We start from the raw sequence: 19,986 nt of genomic DNA, 5'->3' as shown, positions 1-19,986 counted from the left end.
TACATAATAGTACACTTTGATGGAACATGCTGCGTCTCACCTTAAGCTTATACGTGCATGCTGGCAGTGGAATTGGCTTTTTATCTTGACGTGATTAGCTAGTTTCTTTCCAAAACCTCCTTCAATTCCTAATATTAAGCAATCACTGAGAAACTACTGAAGGTTAAAAATGGTCCAAATTCTTTTGACTCCAGTGAAATGATCACTGTGCCATTTTTTCCAGGTGTAACAACAAAGCATAATGTCCAGGCATACACTAAAAAGACGATTTGGTAGCTTGAGTTCGTTAGATGTTACGTCAGCTAGCTAATTGACATCAAAGATTATATAACGTCAGAAAACCAAAAAAAAAATAAAAATGTACGGCACTGCTACATCTATCGATCTAAAAAAATATGAGCTAAAACTATATAACAGCATGCTATAGAGGCTTAGTTAAGTTCGGCTAGTTCATATATAATGATCTGTTACCTCATTGCTAGCTTCCACAGACTCTATGCATCCATCCATTTTCTTCTGCTTCAGAGGTGCTCGAGAGGTGTGGTACACCCTGGACAGTTTGCCAGTCTATTGCATGACTATATATAAAATCTGTGTAATCTACAGAGCTATTATATGGCTAATATACATTTACAGTTAAATTGCTCTCAAAAGCAAACATGCTAAAGGTTGCTGCACCTGGGTCCCTGAACAGCACAGACCAATACCATTTTATGGCAGGAAAAAAAGACACAAAACAGGAAAAACATCAGCTAAGGTGAAGATCCAGGGGGTCAGTATTTAATATGTGGAAATGCTACAACTTAGCCTAAGACTGCTTCTTTCTGAGGTGTTTAAATTTTTGATGTTCAGGACAGAGTGAGCCTGGAGGCTGTAGTGTACACTGTGAGCTTTTAAACCCTTAGCTTAAAGACATGCTACACAGAAATACTGCTGACACAAAGCTGTCTATTCAAAAACATCTAAAACAGTGGAGGCCTGCACCCAGAAGCTGAGTCAACTCATATGGCCGCTATTTGTTTTACTGCTGCATGCATGAAAAAGAAAATATGTAAAAGTAAGAACACATCCACATGTGACTTTCTGACTTGAAGAAAGTATTACAAAGACATGACTGTTCCCTGCACTTTTGACCTCACCTGAACCTGCAAGAAGCTCTTGCAAAATCCACTAATCCTCAGGCTCAGGCTATATTTGTACAGTTTATCAATTCTAACACTAGTTGCATGGTGGTCTGTTTCAACTTTGCACAGTAAATGTCGCAGAGGATAAGCAAAACATAAATAAATAAATAAAAGAAGTGGATGAGGATAAATGCACAGTGCACTCAATGATAATGTAAGTTCTGCCTTACATTTCATGCAGTAAAATAATAAAGCCAACCAAACCTAAAACAAGTCTTTTTTTGAAGGCTACAGAGCCAGCCACAGGGGGAAAGAAACAGGTGTAGAGCTGTAGCTGGAAGAAGAATGTACATGACATAAAATGAGCAGAAACACAGGCAGACATACTTCTTAGGCCTGTAGTCTGGGATGCTCCTGTCCAGGGAGATACGATCACTGAGCTGAGCATTGTAGCCATACTCCTCGTACTTCCTCTCGACATCGCGGCTATCTTCTCCCAGAGTGGCAGCAGCTCCCCCCTGGCCGAGGCCTCCGGGCCCTTCTACCAGCCCCATGGGCTTTGCTAAACCTGCCAAGAAAATAACACATGCGACAGACAATTATACAGATGTAGCCATGAATTCCAACACAGAGCAGACATAGAGAGGTGAGAAGAGGGGGCAGGTGATTGACATTGCCTAGCAGTGTGAAGAAACTGGTGCACAGCAGCTCTGAGACCCAGGAATCCATAGGGTACCATTACAGTGTCTGTCAATGAAGAAGCTGCAAAACACCCACACCGACACACCGTCACAGGGAAGAGCAAAGAAGAGCTGAAGCTGAGAGACACCGTGGCAGAACGGCCAACTCTACAACAGACACCAGACAGAATTTATACACAACTTTAGGTCACATATGGAACAGCGGGCATGAAACTGTCAGTGGTTAATCAAGTGTGAAAGGAAAAACTCTCTGAAACCCACACTGAGAAGGATAATGATTATAGTTTTACCTGGGTTGCAGATGCATTTTGTACAAGTTACCATTTTATTAATGCATATCACTTTGATGTCATCAAATCAAAGCTCCGTATTACAAAGCTAGATGTGCGTTGTCTTTTTGTTTGTACATTCAGATTAAAATGTTCCTCCTTTTATTGTTAAAAGGCTCTCGATTCAGTGTTTGACAGACAACAAAATAAATAAATAAAAACCTAAAATTACTACTACAGAGACAACAGATAGAGTTTAGAATTTTGTGAATAACTCTCCCTGGATCTAATTATTGTGTGGATGCCTTTTTAACAACATCCAAAACACAATATGCTCCAGATAAATATGCAGGATGCGCTTTAAAAACATCAGCACCACATCATAAACAACTTTAAAAAAATCATGACAACAGAGATGGATCAGACTTTGGAGGATCCTTCATCGGGATCTCCTTGAGACTCCAGTGAGAAACGCAGTCGGCAAATCACTTTCAGATACTTGTTTCTTTGCTTTTTAAAACAGCAGGACTTTCAATAGTGTTAATTTGACCAAATTCGTGTGTCTTTAAACCCCTCACATCTTAGAGTTCTGGGATTTCTTTTCCGTTATTATAAACTATCAATGGTTTTCACGCTTCTTGCAAACCATTGCACTAGTCTGCAGTTTTCAGACTTCAGAAGCATTCCTTTTCCTCCCCATATTGCATGAGAACTCAAAGAAGGTTTCCTTTTAATTAAGATCACAAAGATGGCAGACTAATTAATAACTCTGTCTGAGGTTGATACCAGTTATCTGAAATGATACGAGAAATAACCGAAGCAAAACCTTCACAGGAAGAAAAAAAATCTTGCAATCCTACTGAAATATCGGCAAAAAACAATCTGGAACAAATTCAAATCTGGCATGATCACCGTGGAGTTGTTGTCAAGCTGTTGCACTCAGTTTCCATCTTCAGCCTGACATTGCATCCGGTATAAAGCTGAGGTTAATCTCCGATGTGGAATGTGTGTGGACTGCTGCAAACACATCACATAAGCATTTGTTCTCATTGTACTATTTTTAATTTGCTTAGAGAACACACGTGGTAGCTCGCGGCTTTGCTAGCATGTGTGAAATGACTGTATGCATGATTTTATATATGTGTGAATCAGCTGAACAGCTGGTGGTAGCATAGATGTAAAACAAAATCAATTTGTATAAACAATATTTGATCATACACAACTTCTCTGTCTTGAAGTCTTAGTTTGTTCTTGTAGATTTAAAATGACTGATTCTTTCAGAAACCTTTGATTCAACAAGGCCACACCAGATGTTGCACTGAACACCTAATGGCTCTATTCAGCTAATTATAGAAGCATTCTGGGAGCATGTGTGCAGCAGTACCACGACCGTGGAGTGGTTATTCAAACAGCGCTTGTTCCATGCAGGTCCTTTTATCTCACAAAGAGCCCAAAGAGTGGCCAGATTGCCTGGCTGCGTGCTTAGCAGTGAATGGGAGCCCATTCTCGCTCAGCCTCAATCGTGTTACAGTATGCTCCTTCGGTCTAACACAGCTAAATTCAGCGCCGGACTCAAACCGCCCTTCTGCTCTTATTAAAATGACTCATGACTGTGTTTAACGAGCCGTCGCTTTGGTGCTGTGACACTGACATTTTCAGAAAGGGATGGAGAAAAATGCTGTGCGGTGTCAAAAGTGACATCTCGGCTGAGGGGGGGAAAACGTGCAGACCTCCACAGTACTGTAAAATACTGAGGTGGGGACCGAGTTTCTGACTTTTGAAAATCCAAACCCTCCTGGGTCACAAGCAGCTGCCCTGAGCCAGCTTTATTTCCACTTTAGCCATTACTAGAAGCATTTTGGCTCTGCTGAAAATCTGTCATCAGGTTGGAGAACTCTGCACTGTACGTTTAATTGCACATAGTAATGCTTTGATGACATCACAGGAAAATAAAATCTTAATATGAGGACACAATTGTTGTCCTCATTTATAGGCTTACAAACACTGCAATTTTTATGGTGCAAGCAATCTCCATGTTTGTAAAATAGCGATTTTTATATTCAGTGTTTTTCTGGGGAGAAATACAATATAAGTCTTTGCCATGGGAAAATTAAAATGCCCGCATTGCAAAACTCCCATTAACAGCGCCCACCCTCCAAAAATAATTTTTGTGCAGTGTCTAAACTACAAAGAGACTGTTATAAGGACATGTTGTCATGCGTCCGTGCCAGCCTTCACTATTGTTTGACTATTTAAAATTCCATGAAACTGTGGGATAATGTCAGATAATTGTTATGCGAGCCAAGCTTCCACTGTGGCCTCCACAGAATAATCGAGCTGCGTCTGTTCTCCGTATCAACAGATGGACACACAGACAGTAAGCAAACAGCGCATACCGATGAAGAGCTCAGCTCTCAGCTTCACCCCTTCCAGGAACTGAGGAGTAATCACCATATTTGGATGGCCTCAAATCCTCGGGTGCGACTGAAGATTTGTAATTGGAGCTGAATGGTTGGAAACTGGCTTCTCCCACGAGAGGGATTTAGCATGCCCGACACCAGCCAATGTGGTGGCATTTTGACAAGTATGGGTGGGGTTCACGTCACGGACAAGCCATCTGTCATAGCTGCCTGTGTCACACAATAACACAGATAGCCTCCAGAGCCAGAGTCTCAAGTCTGGAGGGCCTCTCTGTCTCTGCGTGTGTCTTGGAAGCAGGACAACTCCTGCCAGCTTTGTTTTCTGGTCACTGCGTTATTTTTTGCTTCCCTCCTGTCTACAGCTGCCTCGGTCTGATTGAAGGTTCCTTTATGGGATGAGACCTTAAAGTCTGATCCGCCGCTGTCTGTCTTTTAGCGTTTTAGCAAAAGGTTGGATTGCTGACATGTAAACTGTACCGCAACAAGCTTTAATATCTTTATTGAAGATTTTCTTTTTAAATTTAGCTGCTGTTTTGATGTTGCTCCAGAGATGACTTCATATAATAAAATAGCTTTCACTGGCATTGATTCATTCATCAGGTTTTCTAGAGTTTGGAGTCTATTTGTGTAAAATTGGTTTGGAAGTAATCACTTGAATATGCATACATTTATCAAGGGCAAAAGCCACATACTTCTGTTGCACAGCAAATTTTCTTTCCAAAAATGGACTGCTTTCAGATAGAAAGCTTATCTGAAAGAAATACCTAGACTGTTTGTCTGTGGGTAGAGCATGGTACCAACATTGTGAGGACTAAAAGCTCTCCTGCCACAGCAGCTACACAAGTTAAAAATGTATGTACACATGATCCTGCGGGGTACTTTGTATAAAAGCATCCAGCTAGTAGGCTCTTGTATTCTGGTCAAAAAAAGGAAAAAAGGACAGTGACTAAAAGCTCACAACACAATGTGAAACTCTAGGGAATGAAAACTAATATTCCAGCATAAAAAAAATTTATTTCACATTTTCCGTGAGCTTCTCTCCCGTTCACTGTTTCTAAAGTGGTAGTAGCCCTTCAAGCAGCGCCGTTGCACTTTCACAACTTTACTTTGAGGCAATTACAGCCCAGCATCTGCTTCTCCCTCTCAGGCCTCACTCCCATCCAAAGGATCAGCGCAATGTGGCTCATCTGCGACGACATGCACCGGTTTCAGTCTCATTGTGTCCCAGCTTGTATCCGTCTCTGAGCTCTTTCCTCTCAACCTTCAATGGTTTGTCCAAAACCATCTGACATGATACAGTAAGAGCCACAACAGTTATAAATTATCTAACAACCTTCAGAATGATTCCGATGTGGCCTTTACAAGAAAGAGTCTCAAATTCAAAGATGACCCCATTTTTAATAAATGATGAGTGGTTTTAAGTGTGTCCAAAGTGATGCAGCAGAGTTCTAAATATTGATGCTGAGGGGAGGTGGAGGATTTCTGTGGACTCTTGAAGAGGAGGAAAATAACTCATTCTAAAGAGATTTAAAGTCTTCAAAGGCCAAAACAAATCTATGAAACATTGAGAGCTGGGAGAAGCACTGGTTTAAATCTGGGAGCCAGGCATCTTAAGAGGATGAGAACTCCGATTTGGAAATTGATACCAATTAGACCACTAAGTTATCTCTAAACATGCAAAAGCACTGACAATAGCTCATGTACTCCAGATATAAAGCATAAAATAAATCATTGAAAATTTCATGTTTACTGCCGTGTTGGTCGGGTTAAAAGTGTGCAATGAAATGAAGCAAGAACAAGGTTGTCGATGGAAAAATAGCAAAAAGTCTTTGAAGTGTGTCAGAATGTTACAACACTGAGACGGGACCCAGTCACGAGGAGCTCCTTTCCGTAGGATGTAGGAGTTGTTCTGCATCAAGAAATCATGAAGAAAATTTACATGATCAGTTATCCAGCCTGGCAAACTGGCCTATGCCCTTCAGTCACTGGATATCATCATTAAATGTTGGTAATGTAATCACTGCATGACTCTAAGCCAGCAGTATAAATAAGAGGGATGCTCGCTCCATCTGAAATTGACATTATTATCTGCGGCTGCCTGCTGATTGTCAGGTGAGCCGCTGAATTCGTTATCGTGATTCCTCAAGGCTGAGCAGAATTGATTGTTATCTGTTTCTGAAACTGTGTTGTCAACCAGCGCCTCATCTACATGTCATTATTATAATATAATTCATTTCATCAGGATTCATCACGCAGAGATGTGATGTCCCTGCAGCCACCACCATTACACGCTGCAAAACGTATACGCGCACCACGTATCATTAAAATTGAGTTTGAGTGCCAAGCGCCTGCCAGCGTGGAGGGGAGTGAGAGGGCTGTTTCTCCATCCTCATCAAGTCTTTGTTTGAGCTGGCTTGGCCTATAAACAGCGTTAGATTTTTCCCTATAATTGGGCATATAGATAAGAAGCATATCTGGTGCTACAGCTGGACCCGCGAGGCTGCCAGCCCATCAGCTCCTACGCAGTGAGGAAAGACAGGAAGTGACATGCATGGCTGATGACAAGCGCCTCAGTGTGCCTGTAAGTTGTGGGACAGCTGAGCTTAGACAATGATGCTTCCAGTGATGGTCAGAGAAAAGGAGTAGACACAATAGCAGTACACGGGCTCTCTAACACCAATGTCTGTTTTTTTAAGAAGTTTATTTTTAGAGCAGTTCTGCTCTAAGGTGATAAAAGAAGAGAGGCAGCGAATCAAATGGCTTTCAGGTACTTTCATTGGTGTCCAATCCAAGTAAGACAATCAGAATGAAAATAGCCAAATATATAAATATTGATGTGTTGTATAAGCCTATTTTTAAATAGCTTAATCTTGCAATTGCTGACTGACTATAGCCCCTCTCGGAACAATAGTTATCCAAGCAGCTTAGCAATTGTCAAGCTCTGGAAATCTCCCCACACTGAACCGCTCTGTACGGGTTTATGTAAAAACAGCTGAACAGTTTGAATGTAACAGCTGAAGCTGTGTGTTTGTTTTGCAAAATATAAGCACTTGTAGTTTGTTTTACTTGATACCAAATATGACCAAAAGCCGCTCATGTCACAGTACAGAAACGCTTTACTTAAAGTCACTAACTTGACTTTGGTCTTCTCAACATTCTCGTCCTTTTGGATCTATCTCTCACTCCATCCTGCTAAACAGACTTTCCTCTCTTGGCATCACACCTAGCCTGATTCCAATCATATCTCCTTCCACTCTTGTTTATTCCTTGTAACTTCTGGTGTACCCCAAGGTTCAGTCTTAGGCCCTCTTCCCTTCATAATAAATTTTCTTCTTCTTGGTACCATTTTCCTTAAATTTGATCTTCACTTTCATTGTTTTGCCGATGACACTCAATTATATCTCTCCTGCAGGCCGGACTCCTCCCTCCCACCTTCTTCTCCCACTGGACTGACAAACACACGCATACATTCGTAAACATCATACACGTCACTAGCAAGCACTTATCTGAACAATCTCATACATACATACAGGAACACCTTCATACACCAAGTTACTTTTTGCACAGCACTCAGTCTTTTGCAAATTTCTATTGCACTGCTGTGTCTGCATCGTCTCGTGTCTGTTCTGTTCTGTCTGGTGCTGCACTCTTTGTTTTGTTTGCAATTTTTGCAGTTTTTTTTTGCAATTTTGCACATTGCACTTTATGTATTCCTGTGTCAATTGTCTGTTATATGTCATATGTAGCACCATGTTCTTGGAGGAACGTTGTTTCACTGTGTACTGTACCACTGCACATGGTTGGGATGACAATAAAGCCACTTGACCTTGACCTTGACCTTCTCTTACACAATGCTTATGCGAATTAAAATTCTGGTTCAGTTCTAATTTTCTTAAGCTCAATGAGTACAAAACTAAAATTCTCATCGGCATCAAATCCAGCTTGCTGATGGCAAATCATTTCACTCTCACTATTGAGAACTCCACGGTTTTCCCTTTACCTCTGGTTAAGAGCCTTGGTGTCATCCTTGACAGCTCACTATCCTATAAATCTCACATCAATGATCTCACCTGTTCTGCCTATTTCCACCTATGCAACATTAACCGATTACGCCCTTCTCTTTCCATCCAGTCTGCGTCCATTGTAGTTCATAGCCACATTACTTCCTGCATTGACTAATGTAATTCTCTCTTACATGGTCTCCACAAAAAGTGCCTCCATAAGCTTCAACTGGTTCAAAACTCCGCTGCCTGCATTATTAGCAGAACCCCTCCTACTAGCACATCACCCCTATCCTTCAGGAACTTCACTGGCTCCCTGTGAAATTCCGAATAGTATTCAAGCTTCTTCTGTTCACTTTCAAGCCCCTTTATAACCTTGCTCCTCCTTACCTTTCTGACCTGTTTAGAACTACCTCTTCTGCCCACTCACTTGATCTTCTTTTTCTATTCAACTTGCTGCACTTCTTTCTGCCTCAGCACTATGGGAAGCAGAGCTTTCAGTTTCTCTGCTCCCAGGCTGTGTAATTCCCTACCCCTGGATATTAGAAACATTGGTCCTCTCCCCCAGTTTAAATCTCAACTAAAAATCTGTTCACGTTTGCATATTCACTGTGAACTTATTGGTTGTTTATTTGATCTTGTTTTTATTGTTCTTTGTTCTGTCCTTGTTCTATTATGTGTTTTTACTCTATTGTTAAGTGTCCTTGAGTGTCTTGAAAGGCGCTTTTAATAAAATGTATTACTTTTATTATTAAAAATTATTTTAATTCAGTTGTTGAAATAAGCTAATGTTTCATTAGTGCTGCGTCTTCCTCTACCTTCAAAAAGCAAAGGAAGAGACATTTAAAAAAAACTGTTGACATCTTCAACTGCAAATGAGATCAGATTTACTATATCTTTTTAGAACTTTATAAGATCTCGGGCGTTTTTGCAGTCACAGAACCTGGACACCTTACAGTGATTGAGTGGACCATGAGTTTCAGTGTATATCAAAGTATTCTAATGATTGTAGTGTAAACCATGATCCCAAGCACAGCAGGAAATCTACAGCAGAACAGCTGAAAAAGAAAATAATCAAGCTGCTGCAATGGCCCAGTCAAAGTCCAGACCTCAACCTGATTGAAATGCTGTGGTGGGACCGTGAGAGCCTCAAACCTCAATGAACTGAAGCAATGTCGTAAAGAAGAATGGACTTAATAGTTTAAAGCTCAAAACATATTACTTGAAGTTGAGCTGTATTTAGCTTTCGACACACAGTTTTCTCAGAACATTTTTTTCAGAATACTTATGCTGACAGTCCTACAACACTGTGCACTACATCTCATAAATGCCAAAATGATATAGTATGTGAATGGGAACAGTACATAATTCAAATTAGTTTGTTTTTGCAGTTGTTCCAGCTGTGCCAAAACTGACATAGAATATCTATCAATCAATCGACGTTTCTTTCCCAAATACACTTTAAAAGTCACAGTCAACTTTTCCACTGGGTGAATTAATCCTGCAATCATGCGCTTCTTTTCCCCCTCCCTACAATAACTGAAATTTAGGACTTCATGATGGATGTCTAACTCTAAAGTAAAAGATTTCCATCTCAATATTGACCAAAACACCCCAAATAAAACATGTTAACAGTGTCAAAAGAAATTCTCTAAATGTCCATCAATATCTGGCTATAGTGTGCATTTAAGTCAGTAAGACTTAGAGGGCTTCAGCAGCTAAGTACCTGCAAGGAAGTATTTACCGGTGCTAATGTTGTACTTAAGTCGAAAACACTACTTCATAAGCTTGTTAACAAGCTTAAAACCTCTCATCTGATTGCTCAAAGCTGGTGGCATCCACAGCAGAGCAATGCTGCTGATAACCCTCATGTTACTCATTTCTGCACAGAATGGGCTGCTGGAAAAGCTTGACCGTTGTTTTCTTGTTGGGAGTCTAGTGCTCGTTCTTCAGGCAACCGTGAAATAAGAATTCTCTGGCTTCTTTATGTCCTTCAAATCTAATTGGACTGTACTGCATATCCCATGGCATGCCATAGGTAGGCAATAAACAACAGGAGGAATGGGCGATTACTTAATATCGCTGCTGGACATGATAATAGTTATTGGCGCGTTGAGTCCTCTCACCATAGTTATCCCCAGTGGCCATAGAATACAGTTTGTGAAAAACCATGCAAGGCCTGTGACAGTCAGCATCCATCCACTGTGCGCTCCTGCTTCTGCTTAAGACAAATGACTATACCGAAACGGATTGATGTTTATGATTTGGACCGCATAGAGATTATTTACAAGTAATACATCTGCATTTGTCACTCTGTACAGCAGCACTTTTGCAGTTGAATTCAGCAACTTGTCATGTGACGCTCCATTTGAAATCCAGTGTAACAGCCTGACACTCAGTGTCATTGTTAATCAAAGAATCTCACTCCAAGGTCAAAAAAATGCTTTCGTTCTGTCATATTTTGTATGATACCTGGCAGGCAGGGAACTGTGCCAGCTCTGCACTTTGTGGTTTGTTCCCCTCTTCAGCACACTTGTGAAAAACCTGCAAATTGTGCTCCAGATACTTGGACTCAGCAGTGCAACAGCAAAGACAAGTCAGGTCTGAGAATATTTTATGAAATTGATGTGACTCTTTTGACAGCGCATGCCTAGCATTAGAGGAAACACGCCTTCCAGGAGATAGTCGGCATTCAAAGACTCAAATATACGTCGCACTCATGGAATGAGACAACGTACATCTCGTACTTCTTCAGCTGGGACAGCAGCTCGTCTTTAGAATCTGAAAAGTGCATTTTGTGTAGATATAAAAGCCTATTGCTTGACCTTGAGTCCCACAGTCAGCAAGATCTGTGCAGACACTGTGTGCTCATGCCCAGTAGCAGTGATACTCTGCTGTATTGACTGTCTCACTTTCATCCTGTCTTCAGTGGGGGAAATAATTATTTGATCCCCTGCTGATTTTGTAAGTTTGCACACTTTTACAGAGACCTTAACAGTCTCTCATTTTTATTGTTGTTTCATATTAATGGAGAGAGAGCGAATATCCATAAAACAACACAATGCAAATTTTAATGTCAGTAAGTAAATTAAGTATTTGATCCCTTACAAACCATCCTGAATTCTGGTTCCCATGGATTGGCTGTGTGTCCCTGTGGCACAGAGATTACAATGAATCAATCAATACAGATTCTCATGATCTCCTTAGCTCCTTATATATATATAAAGCAGACTTGTCCATAGAACAAATTTCTTTCATTCCAACCTCTCTACCACCATGGCTGAGACCAAAGAGCTGTAAAAGGACATCAGGGACAAGACTGTAGACTTGCACAAGGCTGGAATGGAATACAAGGTGTTGGATTAGCACAAGACTACACAGGAGGAGCTCAATGACGATCTGACGTTGGGACCACAGTCACCAAGAACACCCCTGGTTATGCCAGATTCCTAGTTATTAGAGCAACCCCTAAATCTTCCTATGTTGGTTCATGGAGTTTATTTCTTTCTGCTGTTTTGCCTCCAATAAAAGGTTGGTTTCATTTTGATTGCTGCTTCCATCTGGGGTCCTCGTTCACCATCTAACTCGACAAGTCCCTCTGCATTCACGAAATACCTGAAAACTCATCTCTGATCATTAAAAATATATATTTAGATTTTTTTTCTACGAAAATAACCTCTTTATGCCTTGAAATGGTCTTGATGTAATTCCACATCGTTACCTCATTTTGTATGCACAGATCTATGAATATGCAAATTAATTCCCACCTCACACTCCTGCCACAGCATCCACTAGAAAGCCCTGTACCACTTAAAATGTTTGCATGTTAAGCAGGAGTGGGGAAGGGAGAGAACAACACACTTATGCACATTGCTTCACTTGTACATCAGGATGTTCCTGAACACAGCATGGTGCTAAGAGAGGATAAACTAAATCATATGAGTGCATCTGAAAATTTAAAGTGCCTGAAGCAATGGCTAGGCTCTACCTATTAAAATTTACAAAAACAAAACTGTGTGTCCCTGTTTTGCTGTTCAAGTCGCACACAGAAGCAAAACAGAATGCGGCGCAGAGAGAAAGTAGCAGGACCGCAAATGACAGCAATACTCACACTTAGCTTAAATAGAATCAATACACAGGTAATTATCAGGCAGTTAATCACATGTTGATAATATAGGATAAAACCTGTTCCAAATTACTAAACAATGTTAAAAAATAATATTCATTGGTGAGGGTCTTAAAGAAAACAGTCGAATGGAGTGCCCCACCTTGTCTTCTTAATCTTTCTCCATAGAATTAAGATAAAATGATGCAACTTCAGTGGCAAAAGAGACATGCTTACTTTCCTCAAATTGTTTATGTCTTTATTGTAAAATTTCTGGGTTAAACGGCTTTCAGGAGGCTGACTATTAAAAGGTTATGATGAAATCTTTGCTCTCTATCATTAAGCCTTAGCTATAGTGTCAAGAAACAAATCAGTAACTCAGTGTAACAGTCTACCATGCAGCCTTCTCATTATTTGGCTTGAAAACAAGTCTTTGTAGATGAGGCATCACTGGATCAAAAACAGATCCCTCCTGTACTAGTGAGAGAAGAGGTTGCCCAAATAACTGTGAATACAGAGTTCCAAACTGGATGCGCTCTTCAAAAGGCTGAAGTTTAGCAGTCACTGAGTCATCATCAAGTCAGCCACTTCATGCTGATGCATCTGGTACGGTTCATGATGCACGGTAGAAAAGCACTCCTGTGGTAATCACAGGATGTGAGAACATATTAGTTGTGATCCCACTTATCCCTTATTATGTGAGTGAGCACTCTGGAACAAAAAAAAACAAAACGTTTAATTCAAGAAATCTGTTTCCTTCATTGCAAAAAAAAAAAAAAGCCAAAATATTATTTAGTACTCAAAGATATTTTTGGTGCAGAGTCGCTTACAGGAATGCAAAAGACACTGGATATTTTAGCTAAACTCGTTTAAATAGGTTATATGTGTGGTTGCGTAACCCTTGACCAAAAAGCCCATTCACTCCTATTTAACATTTGAATCAGAATTGAAGAAATTCCCTTAAGAAAAATGATGCTCATGAGAATAAAAAGTACTGGTAGAAAGTGTGCATGTAAATATGAAGTACACATAAACATAGAGGCTGAGGCTGATGTAGTCATGCCTCATTCATTTCATGAATCTTTTGAAGCCCACTCACTCACCACGACCTTCTCCTGCTTAAAACACATAGATGTATTAAATAAAACAGTAAGGCAGAGTAAGACGTAACCTGATTTAAAAGCATTTCTGCTGTGGTCAAAAAGACCAGATCTGACCCACAGACTAATGCCCGTGTAATGAAATCCTGTAAAAGTCTGTCATTGTGTTATACAGGTAGTACATTAGACTCTCCTTCAAAACGCAGACTGCCAGTTAAACCTGGCATATCTCACCAGCGATGCTTCCAGTGAAATGGCAGGAATGCTGCTGGCGTACAGACTTTCTCCAAGTGCGATTCTGCACCGACCTCGATAATTATCAGAAATTCGTGTGAAGTTTACAACAGGTCAGTGACAGCACAGGGAAGTACATTAACACCGATTTGTGCTTAAGCACATGCAAAAGGTATACAATGCATAATTAGCCTATTAATGCGCAAGTCTGATACTATAGCCATTAATTTATGTGACAGTGAAGCGCTTTTACCAAAGAAATGAGGCTAGACTGACAATAAATAAATAAATAAATAAAATGCATGAGTCATGGTCCAGGTCAAACTCACCTGAGCGCATCTTATTACCCGATAAATTGGCTGACAAGGACTCCCTGTGTGCTAAATATAAAATCTTTGCTTTCATAGATCACGGATTTAACAACTAAGAACTTCAGTTTCCTACCGTTTAGCTGGTTGTAGACCACATCCTCCAGCCTCTCCAGCCTCTGGAGAATTGACTGCCTGTCCACCAAGTTGGAAACTTTGCCATTCCTGGCTCGCAGCCTCTGGTCAGAAATACGCCCTATCTGGATGAGCTCCTCGGATCGGTCCTGGATCCTGCAGTACACCGAGAACAGTATAATCCCCACAAACACTAAGATGTTGACGGTCAGCAAAGTTTTGATTTTGCGTGCCACAGCCATGAAAGGAGAATATTGTCTGGCTGACTCAGTCAAGCCCGTCAAAAGCTCATGAGTGGTGGCCTCCTTTGTCACCTTACAGTGTGTCTTGCGGCGGGGTGATTTCTGTGCTCGCTGGAGAGAAGGTCAACTCGCGGAGACCCGAAGGGCTGGCAGATCCGTTCAGCACCACGGACAGCTCCGTAGTGGGACACCGCACCGGTCACATAGAACTTACAAGGTGGGAAATGTTAGTAGCGTCCCCGGAGCTCGGCTCCAACCAGCGAGCGATGCTTTTATGAGCTTCACTAGTCGACAAACAGCTGCACTCGCTTCACCTACATATTACAAGCGAGAAATGACGCCACGGGAGGCATTCATCCTCCCGAGCAGCCCCCGGCAGTTGCAAAACATCTCTCCTCCGCAACGTGGTAATTCGCCAGTTCCTTAGCATCAATATGTCTCGTCCATCGCGCAAGAAAAGCCCTGGTTTTGAAGCGTCACACAGCTCTCGCCGCTCTGTGGCATCTCCTTCCTCAAAGGCGTTGTGGTCACCCGATCCGTCCCGCTCTGCAAATATGAATCCAAATGCGCTTATGTCCAACAAATAAATAAATATATATATGCGTGTGTGTGTGCGCGCGTTTCAAAAACAAAGCGGCGTTTCTCTTTCTCCCCTCTCCCTTTTCCTCTCTCTCTCTCTCTGCCTCCGAGTCTCTTTCTGTGTTTGTGTCCCGTCAGACCATCGCCGCCTCCCTTGGCGCTGCACCGTGGGATGAGTTGAGAGCAGATTTGCCCTCAAACGCAGTCAAACGACGCTCGATGTCGATGGGAGCGATGCAGCCGGGCTCTGGCATGCTGTCGCTCCTCTCTCAGTCTCCCCGCTCTGTCAGGGAGGAAGAGCCACCGCTGCGTCCTGACGTTTAGAGGCACACAATCATGAATATTCACAAGCAGTGTTGTGTCGGAATAAAATAAATAGCGCGACCATGGAAGCAGCGTGTACTTCCACTTGGTAGAGCAATCTACACCACCCCACCCCACCCCCTGTACAGGTGAGCTGTGGAAATCTGTGTGAAGATGTGTTAAATGGTTTTTCTATGTTATTCACAAGGCCGAGCCTTTAGGTTAACCAATTCGCACATATGTTTCAGGTTGCATGCATGCACTCCTATACATACACGCTCTGCTTCAGAAGTAGGCTATAAGGATCATTTCACAAATCACATGCTTGACTACAGTTTTAACGCCAAGCTAAACAGAATAAATATGTATATATTTGAATTAGAAAGGCATGCAACATTTGTTTATTATAATACAAATCCACTCTCAGGAGAGGATTTGAGGTTTTGCCAACCAAAAAAAGAAAAACAATCAAGCAAAACCACACACTGGTGACTAAAACTCCACACTAAACCCACAGATATTGAAGGACATCTGTTTTATAGAGCCATCCAGATTCTAATCATTACTCAGTTCAAATTACTCATACTCCATACTGTAACCTGCCATTGCCAGCTCCTCATCTCCAATTCCAAATGAATTATGGCTCCAGTAAATCACGTACAAAGAGCTTCGGGCTCTCTGTGTACTTTTACTTGATTAGGCAAACCCAGACACGGTAGTGGCTGCCCGAAGTACTTTGATTCCACTTCACACCCACCAGAGGATCTCAGATCTGTGCTCTTCAGTTTGTTTGCTGCTTCAGTACACCGAGATAGTGCCAGGGTAGCTAAAGCCTCTATTGTCTGCACATTTCTTTGTCGGAGGACATTTGGTATGAACGTGAGCTTGTAAGTTATTTTATACTTATACACATTTCTTGATTGTGCGTATTAAAGAAACTGATGGACATTATGGACAATGCCAGGCATCCTCTGCACACGGCCATTAACAACCAGAAGAGTCTGTTCAGTGACAGGTTGCTTCTCCCAAAGACAAGAACTAACAGACTTAAAAACTCCTTTGTCCCACACGCCATCAGACTGTTTAACTCCTCTCTGGAGGGGAGAGGGAGGGGAAACAGGAGGACAAAGGAGGGAACAACTAAGCTGTAGTGCCTCTTCACCTCACTGTGCAATACCTTTTGTGCAATACTTTTATAAATAGTCAACGGTGCAATAGACTCAATACTTGAAATGTGCAATTCACTTGTATTTTTATTTTTATTCCTATTTATTCTATTTATCCCCTTCGTATATTTTATTTATATTGTCTCTGTATTTATATATATGTGTGTGTGTATAACTCTGTAACTTCTGTCGGTGCTGTGCTTTTTTGGAAATCGAATTTCCCAGAGGAACCCACCCGAGGGATTAATAAAGTTCTATCTTATCTTATCTTATCTTATCTTATCTTGTCTTCAAGATGGAATCGGTTCTGATTTTCTGAGAGCAGATTTGAGGGCTTTTATTTTTAGTGTTTTCAAAGAACGAGACCTTGTCATATAAGTCTAGGCACAAATGTTCTTGAGAGGTTCATTTGTTCCACAAAGCTCCTGCATTCCAAAATAGTTTTTCTTTTTAAGAGGGTAGAATAACAAAGCTTAGGCAGGGCTCATACTGTTCCCTGTGTGGTCATGATACTGATGATGATGATGATGGTGATGCATACTTTCTATTGCCTTACAGCTCCCAGGTCTGCATAACAAGGACATTTAAAAGGATTTTCATTGTATAGAATGTATAATAAGGTGCACACAAGGTGCTGCTTTGATTCATAGTTTGCAGAAAGAGTCTGTGGGGAAATCATTGTTACAGACACCTCAGGCACCGTGCAGGCCTAAGCACAGCTGCTTATACAGCAGCTACAGCACTGTATATCAGCTCCCCGCGCTCCCCTATAAGACTCTCTGAAGACTTGTTTTCAGCATTCAGCACCCTGCATGCCTCTGTAACTGCAGACACTGGCACTCAAGTGTTTTAACCATATTAACCTGGGTCACTGCAAGCTGCACCACAGTCATCCCACTCAGTGTCTCCGCATAAGCCACTCGAACATATTCAGAGGGAGAGCACGAGCTAGACAAAAGCGTGTGAGTCTAGTAGCGCTGTTAAAGCCATAAATATCTACTGTTTTGTGTTCATGTGATCTGCGTTCACGGGGCTCATGAGGTGTTAACTATCGTATAAAAACAGAAACTTATTTTTCAAACGTGCTACTTAATCTGCTTATCGATATACTTTCAGTCTGCCGGTAATATAAACACATGCTTTTAAAGAATATTTTTTCATCACTTAAAGGGAATTAAATATTTCTGTGTTTTTATAAGACATTTATGGCAATGCACTGAAAATATCATCAGAACATTTTATGTTCAGTTTAAATACATGCTAGCTAACTAGTTTACTTGTCTACATTTCAAAACTAGAGCCCTTTGCCCACAGTGGACATTTGCTACAACAAGCAAAGGTGCTGGATAAAGTGTAAGGATACGGTAACAAAAAAGACAAGAGTATTAACCTCCTAGGACCTGGCATCCACATATGTGGACATCCCATTTTGGGTTATTTAGACCAAAATACTCAATTTTGCTCTACAAGGGCCTGATATCCACTTACGAGGACGTTATACTGCTACTGTTCTATCGAAATTTTAAACGAATATCCTCATATGTGGCTCTCATTTTTCTTAGAAACAAAAATCAGGTAAAAAAAAAAAAAATCTGGTAATTCTTTGTTTTTACATTCACTGGTTCCCAATATGCCCAAATATCAAAGAGAAATGAAAAATGCATGCCGTGGAAGAGTTCAGGTCTTAGGAGGTTAACTTAAAAGAGGTTTGGGGTTTGTTCTTGCTTTTGCTTGAATCATAATTACACAACCTAATCAGCAAGCAGTTACATGTTTGCACATGTAGATATGTTTTAAAATTACTTATTTAGAACAAGTATTGGTGATCTAGCCACTGTAGGTGACCATGTTTATGGTTCTTTCAGGTCTGTTGTGGTCTTAGAAAATACCCGGCTCTTCAGCAGCTACATTTCCAATTGCAACTTTGTTTGTGAACTTGGTGTACACTATTTTGGGCTGTCTTCCTAAAAAAATAAAGTTAGCTCATGCATCCGGAAATCAGGTAGGAGAAAAGAAGGCCACCTAAGTAATGAAAAGAATGATGCTAAAACAGTTTAAAGAGCAATGATTTCCTGTGTGTCTATCAGCATGACTCACACCTTTCACTTTAAACATAATCACTTGAGCTGTTGGTTATACAAAAACGCTAACCAGAGCAGCTTTAAAAAGAAAAGGAAAACACACTGCACTACAGAAATCTCACAGTGAACCCAGGCAAGGTTAAGCTTAGATATGTTTTTGCTGAAAAGAAGATAGCAACTACTGTAAAACACAAGGCAGTAAGTGCTTTGTTGGGGGTCATTTAGTTTGCTACACTCCAGTGACTTTAGTACATTAGGCATTCTTGTCAGTTGAAGCTGCTCCTCTGTGTTAGGTTCACAAGAGGCCAGGCAAAGAGAATGTGTTCAGACAAGATGCTACAAAGCAAGGACAGCTGGAAGTCAACACATCACACATGTCCACAGCAGAGGCAAACATCACAGTTACTTCTTGTCAGTTTTCAGGGTGCTAATGTGTTGATGCCAATTCTGTGTTGCTGCCATTCTAACAGTATGCAAAATGGATTCTTGACAGAATTCAATGAACAAGAAACCTTTTTTGGAGTTCTTTACAAGTAAAGTAGTTTGTATTCAGTGTAATACAAGCTCAAAATTGCTAGTCAGAATTAGCAAGCGCTGAGCACAAAATAAAATATGCAGCATTTTAAAAGTAAACTGTTAAGGCTAATTTAATTCAAAACTTTCTCCCTAAAAATGCAAATGTGCTTTCCTAAGAGAAAACAAAATCTGTTTTCCTTTCCTATTCGCAGTGGTTAGTATGCATAATGTTTTGGCAAAGGCACAAACAAATCAACCACTGTGCAAATCTGATACATGAGGAACATGAGTAATTTTATGGCACAGCAAGTAATCCACATTTGTTCCTGACTGGCTGGCATGCAAACTTGCCGTGTCACTTTCAGAGTAAAGCGCCCACTCTGAGACACTCGTTGGCCACTAATGTAGTGCTGTCTGCTGGCCTGCTGGAGCTAAGTTCATACATTATCACTTTGACCCCGAGGCTAACAGCTAAGCCCCAGTTCTGTCTGCCTTAACTTAACTCATTCACATTCCACCTCCAGCAACCTCTCCCTACTGTGGTGCTACGGGAGTTGTTGATTTGCCTAATGCCTTAACTAAATTAGAATGATAACCCTGCGGACTGGAATATGTGATGTTCAGCTCGAGGCAAGTTTTTACTTGTTTTTTTGTACAACAGAGATGAGGCAACACTGGGGGCTGTCAGCCGAATGTTTATCA

The 19,986-nt window shown here is 41.0% G+C and overlaps 1 protein-coding gene across 1 annotated transcript in view; it reads right to left on the bottom strand.

Annotated features, from left to right (window-relative positions):
- The window catches only part of galnt9 (polypeptide N-acetylgalactosaminyltransferase 9), a 112,381-nt gene extending 96,835 nt beyond the window's left edge, over nt 1-15,546 (bottom strand). The window contains exons 1-2 of the mRNA XM_085293343.1: nt 14,399-15,546; nt 1,512-1,692 (exon numbers count right to left, since the gene is read on the bottom strand). Of these exons, the coding sequence (XP_085149469.1) occupies nt 1,512-1,692; nt 14,399-14,639 (422 nt within the window). The 5' untranslated portion in view covers nt 14,640-15,546. The remainder of the gene's footprint in view (nt 1-1,511; nt 1,693-14,398) is intronic.
- Nucleotides 15,547-19,986: the final 4,440 nt, after the last annotated feature.

The sequence above is a fragment of the Mchenga conophoros genome, linkage group LG12 (assembly GCF_057382185.1).
Source record: "Mchenga conophoros isolate Kocher_MC1m ecotype Shallow Benthic linkage group LG12, M_conophoros_male_GT1.1, whole genome shotgun sequence".
NCBI classification, from domain to species: Eukaryota; Metazoa; Chordata; class Actinopteri; order Cichliformes; family Cichlidae; genus Mchenga; species Mchenga conophoros.
This window is presented reverse-complemented; position numbering and strand designations above follow the sequence as displayed.